The sequence below is a fragment of the Phyllostomus hastatus genome, unplaced genomic scaffold, assembly GCF_019186645.2.
Source record: "Phyllostomus hastatus isolate PE091 unplaced genomic scaffold, TTU_PhHast_1.1 phas_contig_210, whole genome shotgun sequence".
NCBI classification, from domain to species: domain Eukaryota; kingdom Metazoa; phylum Chordata; class Mammalia; order Chiroptera; family Phyllostomidae; genus Phyllostomus; species Phyllostomus hastatus.
Window position 1 is genome coordinate 11,104,953 of NW_025333737.1, and position 18,994 is coordinate 11,123,946.

The 18,994-nt window shown below is 35.3% G+C and overlaps 1 protein-coding gene across 3 annotated transcripts in view; it reads left to right on the forward strand.

Annotated features, from left to right (window-relative positions):
- Window positions 1-748: 748 nt before the first annotated feature.
- ABCA6 (ATP binding cassette subfamily A member 6) overlaps window positions 749-18,994 on the forward strand; it is a 54,755-nt gene continuing 36,509 nt past the window's right edge. The window contains exons 1-11 of one of the 3 annotated variants that reach the window (XM_045837156.1): window positions 749-895; window positions 1,252-1,312; window positions 1,954-2,054; window positions 3,554-3,749; window positions 5,014-5,175; window positions 6,759-6,862; window positions 7,235-7,461; window positions 11,767-11,908; window positions 12,653-12,838; window positions 16,260-16,407; window positions 17,773-17,938. In XM_045837156.1, the coding sequence (XP_045693112.1) occupies window positions 1,959-2,054; window positions 3,554-3,749; window positions 5,014-5,175; window positions 6,759-6,862; window positions 7,235-7,461; window positions 11,767-11,908; window positions 12,653-12,838; window positions 16,260-16,407; window positions 17,773-17,938 (1,427 nt within the window). In that variant the 5' untranslated portion in view covers window positions 749-895; window positions 1,252-1,312; window positions 1,954-1,958. Of the gene's footprint in view, window positions 896-1,251; window positions 1,313-1,953; window positions 2,055-3,553; window positions 3,750-5,013; window positions 5,176-6,758; window positions 6,919-7,234; window positions 7,462-11,766; window positions 11,909-12,652; window positions 12,839-16,259; window positions 16,408-17,772; window positions 17,939-18,994 lie in introns of those variants that run through there. The other 2 variants (XM_045837157.1, XM_045837158.1) reach the window with 2 other exon arrangements.

Sequence of the window (18,994 nt, forward strand, 5' to 3'; positions counted from 1 at the left end):
TTCCCAATTCATGGACTTTGGTTTCCTGTTTTGCCCTTTACTTTGGTGGGTCAAGAAAAGTTTGCAACTCTTTACAGGGAGAGATAAACTATGCAAAAGCCGCTGGATAAATTTCAGGTTGTTTGCCTGGCTATCATGCCTAAAAAATGACCCGAATCTCTTTCTTTTAATATGCCTTTTAGTCTTTTAGCAATCCATTTTTATTTTCTTCAGTTGCCTTGAGAAATTTTGCATCCACTACGAACAGAATGGGGAAAAGGAATTTCCTTATTGTTCTTCATTTGTCCAACTTCAGTGTTTCCCCAAGGCAGACTAGAGACTGCTTCACTTCATTAGGCAACAAAGAGTTCAGCTCCAGCACATTCTGCCTATTTCACCTAAATTAGTCAAATATATCATTGGCAATTTTGTTTAGGCATTAGGAGTGAACAAAAATAACTAGCAATTCCTCATGCAAATTTAACTACTTTGCTTACTTATTGTTTTTATTTATTGTTCTTCCCTCCTTCTTTATTCCCAATGTCTGTAGGGCTAGCTGCATTTTCCTGGTTTATCATTGTCCCCTTTATCCCTGGAGTTGAAAGGCCAAGTGCACAAACACAGGGTTTGTTCTATTCCCAACCAACCACGGAACAGTTATTTCCCTGCAGAATAACTGGTTTAGGGAAGAAAAGGCAGAAAACAAAACAAGTTCATCACGTGCAGCTTGGTCTGACTACGCCCCTCTTTAGCAATCAGCCCTGGTTAAGAACTGTTGGGAGTAGACACCCATTTAAAGAATAAATGAAGAGGAGACAGTAAAGAAATTTCAATCTCTGCCTTAGACAAAATAAAAAAAAAAAAAGAACAGTGCTTTGAAAGTGTTTCCAGAGTACTTTTTCTGATTTTTCTGACAGTAAGTACAGCTCTGTTTTGTTGTGCTATGCCAGATATGTGGGTGGACACTGCTAAAGTCAGTCTATTTTTCAGATGTTTCTAAATACTTGTGTGTTTTATACTGAAGACCTAATGATGAAATTTTTCTATTTTTCCCAACCAAATTTATTGTATAGATACAAGAGTATATAGGAAAACAGTAAAATTTGTTTCTGTGCTCATTGAGGGAGAATTCTCTGAGTTTTTTGATATGCAAATCTAAAATGATTTAATTTTGAGGTTTCAAAAACTGAAAAAAATTATCTCTGTTGGTTTACTTGCAACATTTGACCAAAAATTACTTTCCCATGTATTTCTTTCTTTCTTTTTTTTTAGAAACTTACTCTGTAGTTTGTTTCCTCAGTTATTAAAGGACTTCTGAATTCAGAAAATTGAGGTAAATTGTTTTATTCTTTGTGTGTGTCAAAATAAAGTTTCAAGTAGTTTGACTTTGGGTTATTATCCCATGGCTCAATTCTTTTCATTAAAGTAGTTCAAGTCAATTTAGAAGGTAAATACACAAGAAAATATTGAGTTAGGGTTAAAGTTAATGGACATAATTATTGAGATGAATTTAAGTAATTTCATAATGAAGTATATGAAGTTTGATGTTAATTTCATGTAAATTCTGGGACTTCCATTTAAATGCAAAGAATAAGAAGTTATTAATCAGATGAGATACAATATAGATACTCTATTCCTATAGTTGAATTTCTGTTATGTAAGGTCAAAATGTGAAGTACCTTACAGGTCCTGCTATCTAATGATATTCTTTCCATTGGATAGTTTGTTAGTGTAAACTGTGATAATAGTCACTTTCCCTCCCCTCCATTACCTACTAAATAGCTTACAGTGCATGTATTTCATGTAAACTTTTAAAATCATGACTTATTAAAATAATTTAAATTCATTTTCTTTTCACTTCTTTAAGGTAGGAAATCTTTCCCCCCAAATATGAGCAAGGCTTTTCCCATTACACCCTTTTTCCTGGTTTATGCTCCGCCGTGTTTACTTTCTCCTTGTTCATTTAATGAACAGGCTACATGCATAGGAAACAGAAAAGCGTGTGTCAACAAACTCAAGCCCTTCTGTACAAAAATCTTCTTAAGAAATGGAGGAAGAAAAGAGACAGCTTATTGGTACGTTTGAAAGTTTTTCTCTTTCTACAGTTAGCATCATTGCATTTCATTTCCTAACGGCTCTCTCATTTTACACTTTAAGCGACTGGATTTATTGATTTTGGGGTTGTTTCTAGCTGTACTTGTTGAATAGAGAGACTCACAGCAGTTCTGAAAATAGTGTAAAATTGTAAAGATAAAAGCATTTACTCATTTTTTAAAAAATGAGATTAAGTGAAAATTTAATTATATGATAAATTATAACAACTATTAAAGCTGCTCTAATTTGCATGTAATAAATTTAGAGTCAAGAAATAATAAAAGTAGTGTCTAGCAGAAAATCAAAGAATTTTAACCTCAGGGACTTATTTACAAGGCCATGAATTACCTATACAGGGACTATTTCCAAGAATTATGAACAAATAGCACCGTTGATTTTCAGTTTGAATTAGGTAGGTAGGCTATCTACAGGTAACAGCCCCAAATCTCAGTGGTTCCACAGAACAGAGGTTTATTTTTATTCTTCACTCTTTTTACAGCCTAAATACGATTGGAAGTAAAAGCAAAGTAGGTTGGGTAGGTGAAGGAGTCTTCTCCATGCAGTCATTCAGGGACCCAGACTTCTTCATCTAGGGATTCTGCCCTTTCATTGGGCCTTGGAGACCTTCACCAGATTCTCTGCATCCAGTCAGAAGATCGGGAGGTAGAGGGACCTAGACAGGGAGACTAACAGAGGTGTCCAACCTGTAGCCTGTGGCCTGGTGGCTGTGTGTGGCCCAAAATGGCTATGAATACAACCCAACACAAAATCATAAATTTACTTAAAAACTTCTTTTTTTGTTGCTCATCAGTTTTCATTAGTGCTTGTGTATTTAATGTGTGGTCCAAGACAATTCTTCTTCCAGTGTGGCCCAGAGATGCCAAAAATCTGGGCACTCCCAGTAGAAGGTTATGCTCTATGAGCTAGGCCTGAAAGTGGCCTATGTCACTTCTGCCCACATTCTACTGGCTAGAACTCCATCACTTAGTGCCACTTAATTTCCAGAGGCTGGGAATATAGTCTAGCATTGTGCCAAGCAGGAAGAGATTACTGATATTGGTGAAACACTAGACAGTCTGTACCATTCAGCAACTTTCCATTTTCTTTGATTTCCAGCACAAGGATATATGACCAGAATAGCGTCATTTGTCACCAGGAACTCTAGCTGGGATAATCTGTGTCTCATAGACTTTAGAATCAGAGGCTCATGCATACGGACATTGTCATCCTATTAGTTTATCAGATGGCCTCTACATGAGTTCATGATCTAATGGAAAAGTGTGGTTCTAATATTCGAGTATGGTGTATGTGGCAACAGTCTCGGTGTATGTCTTTCACTGGGTTCCTTTCGTTCTGAAGGAGAGCAAAGAGAAACCAACACTATGGCGAAACTGGAATTTGTCTTTAATTCTCTGGTGCCAATTGAGCTCTTTAAAGGACCGTAATCTAAATTTGTTCTTTTTTTCTCTCTGTGTTATAGGAATGGGGGCTCCCAATGCTTCTAGGACTATATATGAGCTTATTTGCATATTTTAAAGAAAGTACCCAGTTTCCTGAAAAGCCTCCTGAGGAGCTGGGAAGGATAGATAAATTTAATGACACTTACACACTTGTGTATATGCCAGTCTCCAATAGAACCGAGCAGATAATGAATAAAACGGCCTCTATATTTAAAGGTAAATGTACTCATGACAAAAATTACTGATATCATTTTATATTTTTATAAGATGTATATATGCTTAATTTAAAGTTACAGCAACCCATTATGCTGATTATTTAGGCATTAAAAATAGCATAGACATTGGTTAATTTTTTTCTTTCTCTAACAACAATTAGCCCATTGAACCACTTTTCAGCTTGATGGGATTCCAATTTATGGAGACCTACATTTCTATTAACATTTAACTAAAACAATAGATTTGTAATTCCAGATTTGCAGAATAGTGTCTGGGAAGAATACGCCATTGATGAATGTGAGTGTTTTTAGCACAGAAATACAATGGTTAAGATTTATAACTCAGGGGGAAAATCTAAATAAAGGAAATTAGGTCATGGTTATGTTAAACAATACTTTTGAAACTGTGAAAAGCGAGGACGGATAATCTAAGTCAAGGAACATGCATAAAGGACCCATGGACAAAGACAACTGGGAGGAGGACTGAAAGAGGAAGGAGGGGGTTGGCTAGGGCAGGGGGAGAATAATGTGGGAGTGGGGGGGGGAGTGGGAACAACTATAATTGAATAACAATAAAAAATAAACATAAAGCCATAAAGATAATCCATGCTTGGTGCAATTTGTAAACATTTTTAAGAGGCTTCATTCCAAAGAAGGTTACCGTATACCCATACCCGAGATAACCAAAGAGTGTCTTTCATTCACGGGTGAGCCGGGTGCAGTTGGGCTGCCTGCTTTCGAACTCTCCATTTTTAACGAGTGAAGTCACTGCTCGTGAGGTATAGCGTCACTTTGTGCTCTTGGTTCCTGCGTAAGGCAAAGATCATGAGATGTTTTTACTGTAGTAACTTTGATTTCTTTCTTTTTTTTAAGTTTTCATTTCTTTTATTTATTTATGTATTTATTTAATTGTTCTGCAATTACATTTGTCCCCATTTTCTCCCCATTACTCTCCCCTATCCTACCCAGTAACTCGGACTTCTTATGCATACTTATTCTGGCATAACATTTTTATGTGCCTAAACTTGCCCTAAGACTTATTATTAAAAGAAAGTACTTAATTCTCAAGCATGTCTCCTGACTTTAGAACTTAAAACATTAAAATAAAAATTTCCCCTTTGCCTTTTGAGATAAGTTTTATTTAAGGGGAAAGGATTTTATTTTAATTCTAATGAAAACAGTATGATGACATAGTTGACTATCATGTTCTTTTTGGGTGAAATTCTAACAATCTTTTACACCTATTTTTATTTTGTAATTCACAGGAGCTACAATCATTGGGGTATCGAATCAAAGTTCTATGGATAAAATACTTCTAGACAATATCCTAGACGGAGCGGGAATCATCTTTAGTGATACTTTATTTTATAAGTTGAAATTTTTTCAGGGACATGGCATTCCATTTTTGAAGGAAGACCATTTCTCAGGTGATTTTCCATCTAAAATATCATCATGGGATTTTTCATGCTTTTAGCATAAAGAAGGGGTGGGGGTGGCCAACAGAGCAGCTTTCAACTTAAAAGCACATTTTATTGCTAAATTTTTCCAAGGTCAGTCATGATATGCAGCTAAAGGATGATGATCAAAAGATCATGAGTTATCCAACTTCTATATGCACACATATACCAAGGGTCTCCTAGGTGTTCGATATTTCTCTTGGCCTTGAAAACTGAAGTGAACAAAATGCAGAACTTGCTAGTATGAATGTGTGTATATATCCATACATATACAGGGTGCTCACAGGTGTGCTGTGAAGGACGTGGAGGGTGATGGAGAGTGATGGGTCCCAGTCTAGCAGTACAGACATGTATGAGCAGGTACAGTAATGATAAGTGCAAGAGCAGGCAAAGTCCTTAAAGGGACTTGGACCAAGAGTTCTTAATATGCTTGGGAATAGAGAAGTGCTATCTGGAGGAGTGATGTTTCAACTAATGTCAGAAGGAACAGCACGTGTGAGGTGCTAGGGGCACTGTGTTTCACATAGAAGGGCAAGTGTGAGGCTCTGAGGTGACAAAGGACATCTGCTAATGTGACTGAAAGAAAAGCAGTGTAAGTGAATGAAGAACACAAAAAGGAATGTGATGGGAGAATGAGGCTGAAGGTACTCAGGCCTAGGTCCTGTAGCATCCTTTAGTCTCAGGGCAATGGAGAGCCACCTGGGCACTTTAATCAGGGCAGAGGCATGATTGGATTTCCAAGCCTCAGGTACAATCTGGATACAGTCTGGATACAGCCTCGAGAGTGGATTGCAGCGGAGTCAGGGAGAATGCCATAAAACCTACCAGTGAGCTGACGGTAGCTTAGACCAGAGTAGAGGCAGCATAGCAGGATGTAAAGAGCTTGGAGGACCCCTTAGGAAGCAGAATGGAAGTGACTAATGGAATTGGCTTTTTCCCCATTCCTTCACTGAGGGCCTACTATGTGTTCCACATTTTTCGTGGCCTTGAAGATTGAAGTGAACAAAATGTAAAGCCTGCTAGTAAGAATCGTAACAGTCAGGGACAGGGAGTGAAAAAAAAAAAAAACAATGGTCACTGCTAGGTGGTAATAAAGCAACAAAGTAAAAGAAAGCAGGGATATAAGACAGAGACTGAAAGCACTATTTTAGATATTTTTATTTATGGTGGCCTGGAAAGACCTCTATAATGAGTTTACTTTTGAGAAGAGATCAGGATGGAGGAAAGGAGTGAGCCATGAGTGCCTCTGGAGGGAGAGCATTTGAGCATGAAAGACGTTCTAGCACTGGAGTGCATTTAGCCTTTTCAGGCAGAGGGAGGAGTCCAGTGAGCTTACTTTTTTTTCTCTCTCCCCAAGCCTCCCTATGCATGCTGTGGTTTCCATGAACAGAGTTGCCTCATTATGAACTTTGCTTTGCTTCTTTTTTTCTATGTGGTTAAAGGTTCTGACTGGTGCAGTCCCCTCTAGATTGTTTTCTCTTGGATTCCTATTTCTTCTTCTCCAAGTGCCCTCACCCCATAATGTTGACCCTGCTCTCCTTTGTGCTTTACAGCTCATTGCTGGAAGTCGAGTCACCACTCAACATGTACCTTGGCCAAATACTTGTATACGGGATTTGTGGCTTTACAAACTGCAATTAATGCTGCTATTATAGAAGTAAGAAAAGTTCTAATAAATACTTCATTCCAGAAGCATCAAGATTTTGATGAGAGGTGATATATACTCAGGTTTTCCCATGGTTATATAATGAAGCAGGTATGCAAGCACTGAAATGGGATTTAGGCAAAGGAACACATTGCTTTTTTTTAACTAAACTTTCCAGTAGTTATAGAATGAGAGGAGGTTGCAAAAACAAGGTCCAGGGTGGTCTGCTTGCCCTTCACCTGGTTTCTCCAAGTGGAAATAGCTTACATTTCCAATGGACAATTTAAAAACCAGGAAATAGACTTTGGTACAATCCCCACAGCTTATTGATTTCACCAGTTTCTCTACTTTGAATAATGATTTTGTTTGTTTAAACACTTTTAGATCATGACAAATCACTCTGTGATGGAAGAGTTGATGTCAGTTACTGTTACAAATATGAAGACATTACCTTTTATTGCTAAAGACGTCCTTCAAAATGAGATGTTTATTTTCTACTGCTTGCTTTACTTCTCCTCATTTACATATTTTGCATCACTCAGTGTTACAAAAGAGAGAAAAAAGAGTAAGGATTTGATGACAATGATGGGTCTCCAAGATTCAGCATTCTGGTGAGTGACTGATTTAAATAGTAGCGATGAATAAGAGAAATGAAGAAGCAGTGAAAAGCCGTTACTGTTCCAGAACATCATGATGGAAACTTAATACATTGGCTACTTTTTCTTTTGTTCTGACTTTTTGATTTAGCCTTTCTTAAATTTTTCCATGCAAAATAGTTATACTTCACTGAGCACTTTTTCCGTGCCAGAGTACAGAAAGCTAACACTGTTACAAAACTACTGTTCACGCCAGAGAAAGGGCAAGAGTTGCCCGGAGTCAGGTGACTGATGAGTGCCAGAGCCTGGCTGCAGCCCAGGAGCCCTGATTTCAGCTCCCCGGCTGGGTCTGCCCACAGTTACCCTTTGGTTTCTGGAGAGTCCCTTGTGTTGAAGAAAGTATAATCTAATAGCTAGCTTGTGTTCAGGGATTTGGTCACCAGGGATTTTTCATTTTTTTGAGCAACTAAATATCAGATGTTGGGGTTTAAAAGAGATAGCCTACGTAATGTTCCCAGCACATGCAGTGTGTAGGCTGGCATACAGGAAGTGCTTAATAAGTGCACTTCCTTCATATATTGATATATTTATATTTTGTCCTATTCCATGAATAGTTTAAAGTGAGTATGAAATTTTGAAATATACATGTGTATATGTATCTGTGTGTTTGTATTAAAATAAAAACAAATAATTGAGGAGTAGAAGCCAAAGACCTAGCAAAATAATTAATAAGTAAGATTGGTAGCTTGAAGATGCTAAGACACCAAAACTGAGCACTCTACAATATAGTCAGTTACAAAGTCCATGCTGTCTAGTAAAAGAAAAGAAAGGAAAGGAAAAAGAAAAAGAATCAATTACTTTTCTAGAAAAATTGTACTTCAATAACAATTAAAATAAAATTTTAAAAAGAAAAATAATTACTTTTATCCCCAAAGAAACCTAGTATTTTTCAATATTGAAACCTGGGAGGTATTTCTCTGTACAATCTTCGTATCAGGAAAATACTGTGTAGGGATATGGAGCTCTCTGGAACAGATGAGGAACTATTTATTGAACAATCTTTTGTCAGATACATGTTCCCTGAAATAAAAATGTGGTCCAAGAGATTTCAAATTTTCTATAAATTATGTTTTACTAACAGAGTTTTGATTCTGACATATATGAAATGTGAAATACACAAAAAAGGAAACTGAGTTTTTCAATAAAAAAGAAAAAGGAGAAGCGTGTTTTTGTAGTGGAACTTTGGGAAGTGCTAAAGAATGGGTGGAGTCTGCTGGGAGGGAAGAGAGAGGGGATCTGTGTGAAAAGACCCTCCTTCGGTCCAGCGCCTGTCTTGTCGGGCGGCATCTCTGCAGTCACCTGAAATAGGCGGGACCAAGTCAGCTCTAGATGAAAATTGGAAAGGCATTGGATATTTAGATGTGGACCCATCTTAGGATAAATGCTTCTCAGTATGCATGGAACCTAAAACTTAGCAAGATGAATATATATGTAACCATGGAAAAACCCGAGTATATATCACCTTTCATCAAAATCTTGATGCTTCTGGAATGAGCTTACAGTATTTATTATAATATTTCTTACTTCTGTAATAGCAGCATTAATGGCAATTTGTAAAGTCACAAATCCTGTATACAAGTATTTAGCCAATGAACATAAATACATAAATACATATATGTATTTGTATATTTACAACATATATTTAATGTATATTAAATATATAATGAATATAATATATAAAATATATATATATTTAAGGATATGTATATATATATATATATCTTAAAACTAACAAGGAAAAGATTCTGAAACTTTTAAAATTAAACACAGAATGACTATTACAAATAAGTTTTGGCTTCTTTTGTAATAAATTTAAAATGTAATCAGGATTTATTCTTTAAGTATGACATCTGAATTTCTCTGTTGCTATAAGAAGGTTTTCTTGAGTTTAGTAACATCTCCCCCCACCCCATCCCAACTCTTCAGTGACTTCCTTTTTGTAGGTATTGTTTTAATTTCCTGTGTCTGTAATTCCCTACCCTGTGGTTTTTCAATTACTATCTATTGTAGTTCCCCTATGTTCTCAGGAAGTGGCTTCTGCAGATGCATTATGCTTTTTAAAAAATGCTGTTTCTAATGCATCACTGTAAAGATGTGAAATTTAAAAAGAAGTCTCATAGCCATTCCTGGTATATCTACTTGGGCAAGACACACAAACAAAAAAAAATAAACAAATGAGACTAAACTAAGAAATTATTTTTTTGCCAATTAAAAAATGAGCAAAAGACCTGAATAGACACTTCTCCAAACAGGATATACAGATAGCCAATAGACACATGAAAAGATGCTCAACATCACTAATTATCAGAAAAATGCAAATTTAAACCACAAGGAGATATCACCTCCCACCTATGAGAATGACTATCATCAATAAATGAACAAACAACTAATGTTGAAAAGGATGTGGAGAAAAGGGAACTCTTGTGTACTGTTGGTGAAAATGCAGATTGGTGCAACCACTAAGGAAAACAGTATGGAATTTCCTCAAAAAAACTCAAAATGGAACTACCTTATAACCCAGTGTTGCTGCTTCTGGGAATATATCCAAGGAAACCCAAAACACTGATTCAAAAGGATATATGCACCTTTGTATTCATTGCAGTATTATTTAGAATAGCCAACATTTAGAAGCAGCCCAAGTGCCCATCAGTAGATGATTGTATAAAAAAATGTACACAGTGGAATACTACTCAGCCATAAAAAAGAAGGAACTCTTACCTTTGGTGACAGCATGGATGTGCCTAGAGAATATTATGCTAAGTGAAATAAGCCAGTCAGAGAAAGAAAAGTACCATATGATTTCACTTATATGAAAATCTAATGAACAAAATAAACTAACAAACAAAATGGAAATATACTCATAGATGCAGAGAACAGGCTGATAGCTGTCCCAGGGAAGGGAGTTTAAGGAGTTGGGTAAAAAAGTTTAAGGGACTAAGCAGAAAAAAAACCCCTCATAGACTCAGACTACAGGATGGTGATTACCAGAGGGAAAGGGGACTGGGAAGAGGTAGACAAGGGTAAAGGGGGGATCAATGGTGATGGAAGGAGACGTGACTTGGGGTGGTGAACACGCAACACAATATACAGATGATGTATTATAGAATTGTACACCAAAACCTATATAATTTCTTAACCAATGTCAACACAATATATTCAATTAAAAAATAAATCTTGAAATTCTCAAAAAGTCACATAAGCAATAAATATGTTCTACTGGGACATATTTATGCCAGCTCTCAGTTTTAATACTTTTTCTATTGTGTTCAGCTGTTGAATTCTTACTCACTTAGGCAATTTTATGTAGAGGAAAGAGCTCCGGACTGAGCAAAGGCCTGTGGTTTCATCTTAGTATAATTAAATGGTTTTATTCTGTTGACCTGAATAGGCCCATTAGCTAATAATAGGGACTGAAGTTTACTCAACTGTACAATGAGAAGTTTGGACTAAAACACCCTATAATCTTGTTAGATCTAAGGCTGAATATTATTTCTTAATAAAAAGCTCATAAAAATGTGACCACCAGCATATCTAAAGCAAAACAGTGTGGACTCTTAAGTTGTACCATAATTTATATCAGTTTAAATAAAGAAATTATGAATAGGAGTGGCAAGAATGAAATGGGCTTAGTGGAGATGAAATTTCAATTTTCTTCTGGTAGGGAGGGTGGGGGTGCTGCTGGCTGAGGTCTTCAAGAGTGGCCAAGTTATCCTCTTCCCGTCACGCTTCCATGATGACCTAGTTGATTATCAGTGTTAAGTTTCCATCCAATTCTATAATTAGAACACTTTGGTAATCAATAAAGCTGAAGAAACAAAATGCTTATTCCTTTAATTCAGCAATTTTACCCAAGAGAAATTGTGCATTCTCCTGCAAAAAGACAAGTATAAGAATGCTCTTAGAAATACTGTGTTAGAAAAAGAAACAACCAAAATATGTATGGGCAGCACTTTGGGATATATTCCTACAATGAAATATTATGTAGCAGTGTATGCTACTGTACATGTTGATTGATAAAGGCAAGTTGTGGAACAATTCATATGAGCTGATACTATTTATTACAGTGTTTGTACTTTTTATACAGTATGTGAATACAGAGCTGGCACCTAGCCAGTAGGCACAGCCATGCCAATGTACTACTAATATTTTAATTATTAATCTAGATGGCAGGTACAGGGGCAATCATTACATTATCCTTTAGATATCTTGTGTTTTCAGTATTTCATAATAAAATTAATTGCAATAACTTTTTGTCTTTAGGTTCTCCTGGAGTTTAATCTATGCTGGCTTCATCTTCATTATTTCCATAATCATTGCCATTATCATAACTTCTACCAAAATTATAGTCATGACAGGCTTCATGGTCATATTTACACTCTTTTTCTTATATGGCTTATCCTTGGTAAGTTCCTGCAATGGTGATCATTTTCTCTGTGTTAGGTCTCAGCCATATGCAGCAAAAAGGATATCAGCAGGCTACTGAAGTCATTTCTTTCATGTCCATTTTGGGTGTGCACATTTGACAAAGTCTCTGAGTGTGAGAAAATGATGTAACCTAAGTAAAGCTGGGCCTCTCTTTTAGATAAAATCTGAACTAATAAAGTGGTGCATCAAAAAGAAGAAAATTATCTTGACTCGAAATTATCTAAGACATTTGTAGATGGTTAATGAGGATGCCTTGAGGAGCGAACCTATCTTTTTTCCCCAAACTTTCCCTACACAAGTCTTCTCCCTCTAGTGTCCCCCACCTTACCCTGACTTCTCACCACACTCCTCTCCCTTCTCTGAACAAAGAGAAGGGAGCCTCTATTTTCTCCCACATTTCAGGGTGTTTTCTGCAGAAGGTTATGTAGATGCTCTTTAATCCTTTAATTTCTTTCAATCTTTTCAAGTCTGCATTTCCACCCTTTCCTCAGCAATTCTTCCAGCCTCCCCCAACCCTTTACTCAGCAACAAATGCCCAACACTTGAAAATGGTAAACAGGGATGCTGTTTATACAAGGGTTGAGAGAAGGACTGAACATAATTATACCCTAATATTTTCATCACTGACTCACTCATAAAAATGTCAGGATCCCTATTCAATTGCACTGCCAGTGATTCTTGATGACCTAAGTCTGTGTAACCTGTCTTCTCTCTCTTTCAGATCGCTCTAGCCTTCCTGATAAGTGTGCTCCTCAACAAAACCGTCCTCACAAGTCTGGTTGTGTTTTTCTTCACTCTCTTTTGGGGCAGTGTGGGACTCTCTGTGCTTTATAAACATCTTCCTTCATCTTTGGAGTGGATTTTGAGTATTTTTAGCCCTTTTGCCTTCACTACTGGAATGACCCAGGTGAGAGAATAGTTCATTGATTTAGTATTGAATTTTCAAAAGAATTTGATGGATACTTCATGACTCTTCATCATCAGCACTTTCAGATTAAGAGCTTTTGTTCCAAACAAGTCTACTCTAAAGCTAAATATGAAAATGTTACTATTACATTGTAGAAAAATGGTCATCTCACAAGGAAACTTGAATAAGAAAATGTTTCAAATTTTCACATCTCAGATATAATTTTTTATTTTGAGGTATTTTCTTCTAGTTTTATTTCTACACACACAATTTTTCTCTTTTCACGTAAAGCTAGATGATTAAGGTTTCTTGGTAAATCTTTTTTGAAACCTGAAATATGACAAGCTTTTGAGGCATAAATATGGAGCTTAACCAAAAATTATAAAATACACCAAAAGATACATGAAGTAGGTTAAGAGACAAAATGTTGCCTTACCCCCAGGGCTCCTCTCAACACTACTTCCTCTTAGAGGTCAGTTGTATGATCATTACTTTCTTGCTTTTTATTATCGCCTAAGTTAGTGTTCTGAAGTGTAATTTTTTTGGTTTTGCCTATTTTTCACTTTGATATTGTACAAAGGATATTTTAGAAAATCTGGCTTTTTTTTTCACTCAACACTGTCTTGAGAGGTCATCCACAGTTTGTGTGTAGTTATAGTGGTATAGTGTTGTGTAGTATTCCATTGTGTGAATATACTATTGATTTTCATATTGATGGACAAGAATATTTTCCAGTTTTTGACTATTATTAATAATTGCAAAAAATTCTTATGCATATTGCCTAGTAAATGTGGGCATTCATTTCTGTTTCATATATCTCTAGGAGCTGAATAGTAGGAACTAGAGTTTGTATATATTAATCTTTACAGCTATTGTCAAATGTTTTTCAAAGTGGCATCATCAGTTTACTTTTGCACCAATAGTGTTTCAGAGTTTCAGTTGCTCCAAATCTTCACCAACATTTGGTATTGTCAGTCTTTCAAATTTTAGCTATTCTGGTGGAAATGTTATGATATATCATCATGGAATTAATTTGTATTCCTCTATTTATTGTTATATTTTTGGATTTTCTGTTTTATAAATTCCTGACTCAAGCCTTTTTGCCATATTTTGCTAAGTTTCTATCTTTTCCTTATGCTATATATGAATTTCTTTTTTTAAAGATTTTATTTATTTATTTTTAGAGAGGGAAGGGAGGGAGATAGAGAGAGAGAGAGAAACATCAATGTGCGGTTGCTGGGGTTCATGTCCTGCAACCCAGGCATGTACCCTGACTGGGAATCGAACCTGTGCAACCGCACATTGGTTCACAGCCTGCACTCAATCCACTGAGCTATGCCAGCCGGGGCCCTTATGTTATATATGAATTTCTTATATATGCTGAATATGTGACATTTTGCAATTATTTCTTGCTGACATTTTTACTCTCTTACTGGTGCTTTTGTGTAATGAACAGAAGCATCATTTTGATGATGTCCACTGGGTCGAGTTTTTCTTTTATATAGAGTAATTTTGTGTCTGTTTAAGAAATTATTGCCTGCCCCAACATCACAAAGATATTCTTCTACTACCTTTTCATTCTGGAAGCTTGATTGATTCTGCTTTTATATACAGATATAAAAATTTTTTCAAAATAACTTTTGTGAACCTGTAGGTAGGGGCCACATTAATTTTTTGTATGTGAAAATCCAGTTGCTTTAGCTCCATTTATTAAAGGGACCATTCTTTTCCCAAATGAATTGCAGTGTTTCTTTTGTTACAGCTCAACCAATCATGTATTGGCCCATTTACAACTCAACCAATCATGCATTGGCCTGTACATTTATCTTTGCATTGTTGTCACATTTTCTTAATGGTTTTGCTTTATATGTCTTGCTATTTGGTAGCAACAATTCAACCACTGTATTTCCTTTTTTGAGAGACTCTTTTCTATTCTAGGTTCTTTGCAATGTAACTTATCATTGTTACATCATTGACTTATCAAGTTATACACAAACACTATGTATGTAGAAAGGTGGTGAGATTTTGTTACAGTTGAATTTTTCAATTTGGAGAAAATTCACACTTTTCAAACATATCTTCATATGAATTTTCCCATAGTAATTGTTTTGCTTTTAGTATAGTCTTGCACATTTTTGTTTGATTTATTTCAAAGTATTTGATATGTTTGATGCCATTAGAAATAGCATCTATGTTTAAGTTCTTATTGCTAAATGTGTGTTGTTGATGCAGAGAAATGCAACTGATTTTGGGTACATTAGCACTGTGTCCAGTATTCTTGCTGTATTCTTTTATTAAAATGAGTATTTTCATGGTTTTATCTGGGGACTTTCTTATGTATAATCATGTTGTCTACAAATAATGATGGTTTGTTTTTTTTCTTTTGCAGTCCTTCTGTCAGTCATTTCTTTTTCTTGCCTTAATGCACAGATCAGGACCTCTAGTACGATGTTGAATAGAAATGCAGACAAAGGAAAAGCTTTCAACATTTCTCAATTAAGCATTATTTTTGGTGTTGGTTTTCCTTAGTGTGGTAATTCACCAGGTTAAGGAAGATCTCTCATCTTAGTTTATAAGGAGACTTTCTTTAATATAAGCAGATATTGAATTTTATCAAGTGCTTTTTTTCAGTATCTATTAGGTTGACATTATTTTCTATTCTAATCTGTTTTATGTTGAATTACATTGATTGAACTTTAAATGCCAAATCAATCTTGCATTTTTAGAATAAAGTCAACTTTTTCATTAAGTGTTAATTAATATTTTAACATAAATGGAGAAGTTGCACAGTGTCTAGTTAAGGCACTGAGTTCAAAAGCTGGGCTTACTGTATGATTTAGCTTTGCCACGCCACACTATGTGATTTTTGACTTCATCCAGTTAAGTCACCCAATTTCTTCTTTATCTTATGTAAAATGCAGAAGAAAATAATAAGGCCTACATTATAGGGTTATGATGAAGATTAAATGGGATAACATAAAAAGTACTTAGAACAGTGTCTAGAACATAGTAGCTATTATTACATAAATAATTATAAATATAAATCTGTATTTGCAGTAATGACTAGAAAAAGAGGTAAGTTCTTTCATCAGTATTCTAATAAGATACTTCAAAGAAATCTCTATGTTTTTTCTAAAATTTATATTTATTTGTTGCATAGGGTAAATATTTTGTAATACCACAATGAAACCAAACAAATGAATTATAATTTAAATTACCATTCTTAAAACATTGCATGTCTTAAAAATTGGTATTTTCTCCCAATATTTCTTTGATTGCTATAAAATAAGAGTAGTTTCTTAATAACTTCATAAAAGGGCTTCTTGAAAAAGCTATTTAATAAAGTGATAATCTTTGCTGCTATAGTGCATTTTTATTTATTTAATTTAAGTATTTATTATTATTTTTGTTTGAATCTTAGATTATCAACCTGGATTATAGTATGAATGGTGTAACTTTTCCTGACCCATCAGGAGACTCATATTTAATGATAGCAACTTTTTTCATATTGGCTTTTGATGCCTTTTTGTACTTTGTATTGGCATTATACTTTGACAAAATCTTCCCATGTAAGTAATAGTGGATTTTTCTCTGATCTCTACAAATATTCACCATATTAAAGATTTTTTCCTTAAGGTTATATAAATATATTTTTTTAAATGATGACTAACAAGTATTTCCCATCACAGGCTGAATCAGTTCTTTATTTCTATTTCACAGTTTTAATGGTCTGAAAAATATGTTTATGTAAAAACAATCATTCTTCTCACTTTAACATGATACACATTATAAATATACAATAATGATCATTTTAATACATGTTATAATTATATAGTATTAAATAGTGTCACTTTTTTCAAGGATTTCCTAAAGAGTTTTCAAAGAATGATATTTCAGATTAGTATCCAGATGAGCTGGAATAACTTAGATGGTTTTGGCTCATTCAGTACAGGGCCATAATGTAGTGAAGTACTTTCTGGTAAATGTTTTCCTGACAAAATCATGGGGCTTGTAAACTAAATACCACTCCAAAGAACCTCAGATGTGAAATGATCAGGTTTCCTCACTCCCCAGTGTTTGTGGGAAGACCATTTCAGAAGGGGAGTTATCCTTCCTTTAAGGAAATCACAAAATGAAGATTAGAGAGAACATTTTCAGCATTATTCTGAAAAGTTTTCTTATACTGTTTGTGTTTACAGAAGTACACCCAGACAGATTTTCTTTATCTTCCAAACAGCCAAAAATTTCAAATAGGCCCAGAATTCCCTCACATACACTGGAATCCGAATGCCTTTCAAAGGCATTTGAATTTGAAATTGTACAATTTCCTTGTACAATCTTCTTGCCTTTTTATTTTTTATGTTCCTTCCATTTTGACTGTAGTTAAGGTTGTTTCTATGTATACCTGTCTTTCTATCACTTCTGGTTTATATCTGAAGGCCCTTAATAGCAAATTCATTTCATTTTTTTTACTACTTCATTTTTTAGAAAATAACCATATATTCATCCTGAACAAATAAAGTTGCTCCATGTACTTTTAATTCATGTGCCATATATACTTCAGTATTATGTTCAGTCATATTGCTGTGGTCAATTGATTAAGGTCACCAATATGTTTACAGTTATTTATGCCATATTAAAGCTTTCCCCCCACATATTTGGTTTTATTGTCCTGAATACCTTTTAGACCACATTTTATTCAAACCTTGGATTTATACTTTGTTGAAAGTTCTATTGTTTAACTTTTGTGATAGTATGTTATCTCCTTTAAATTTTCGCTTCTTATGTAATTATCAAGCTTTCTTGAGAATACTCTAAGTAACAGGAAGGTAGAAAAGACTCTCTCTTTGATATTTAAAAGCCTAAGACATTCTGCAATATTTTGAACATTGTTGATTACTGATCCAATATTTTATTGTCTCTTGATTAATTAGATGGAAGTGACCACCGTTATTCTCCATTATTTTTCCTGAGCTCATCCTCTTGCTTCCAATACCAAAGGACTGATAACATCATTGAGAAAGAAATTGATCCCGAGTATCCCTCTGATGATTATTTTGAACCAATAGCTCCAGAATTCCATGGAAAAGAGGCCATCAGGTAATCACACTTAGAGTAATACATGGGTGCAAGGATAATGAATTATTAACCAATAGCAAGAGAGTGAGCCTGAGGCAAAATACAGAAGAAATTTGTTTTTGTGACCATCGCTTTGAACTCTCCTGCTGCCGTCATCACCACAGTCTCCTAACTGTTACTTGACAAGAAAATTCTCTTTGCTTAGCTTCACATACTGTTAGCACATCACCCTCCATCTTGTTTTCTTCCCTGTTTCTGTCTCTTGTCCCTCACCTCTCTTCTATAGTTGCTCTTTTCTTTCTCTGAACTTCTTCTTCCATAGTTTCATCTGGCTTATATGGTATGATGGAAGAAGTAAGAAATTTGAAGTCACAATTTTATATCTTAATACCACATGTCCCTCCTATTTGATGTATAATCTTGAAAAAACAAGTAAGTTTCTTTGACTTTCAGTGTCCTCTAGGAAAGAAGGGTAATGTTTACTCTGTAGAGTTGTTTGTTACAGATTCATATGAGCAGCTTTTAAAATGTCTGCGCTCTCCGACCCCCACCTCCAATGATTCTAACTCGGGAGGTGTGGGTTTGAACCCAAGTACCTGTGGATTCTAAAGAGCCCTATAGATTTTTCTAATATGCACTAAACTTAAAGAATTAGAGTTTTAAATATTAACCTTTTAGTTATTTAACAGATATTCATATAATGCTTACCATGTTCGAGATACACAGTTAATTTTCTCAGAAAGCTCATGAGGCAGGCACTTTTATATTGCCCATCTAAAAATGAGAAAAATGATGTACCGAAAAGTGAAGTTTCTTGCCCAATGCCACCCACTCATAAATAGGAGGCTAGGATTGGCAGCCAATCTAGCTCCTGAACCTATGCTCTTAGCCTCTGGCTACTGTAGAGATATAGGTAGGCAAAGGAAGATGAGTAAAATGGAACTATAGCTAGGAAGTGAAATTTTTCTCTCTGCAACAGAGCAGAAGGAGAATTCATGTACCTCAGCTTCTTCCTTCTAATTCTGGCCCTACTTTTTGTTAAGCTTCCTGAGGGCAACCCCTCCTGAATCCATGGAA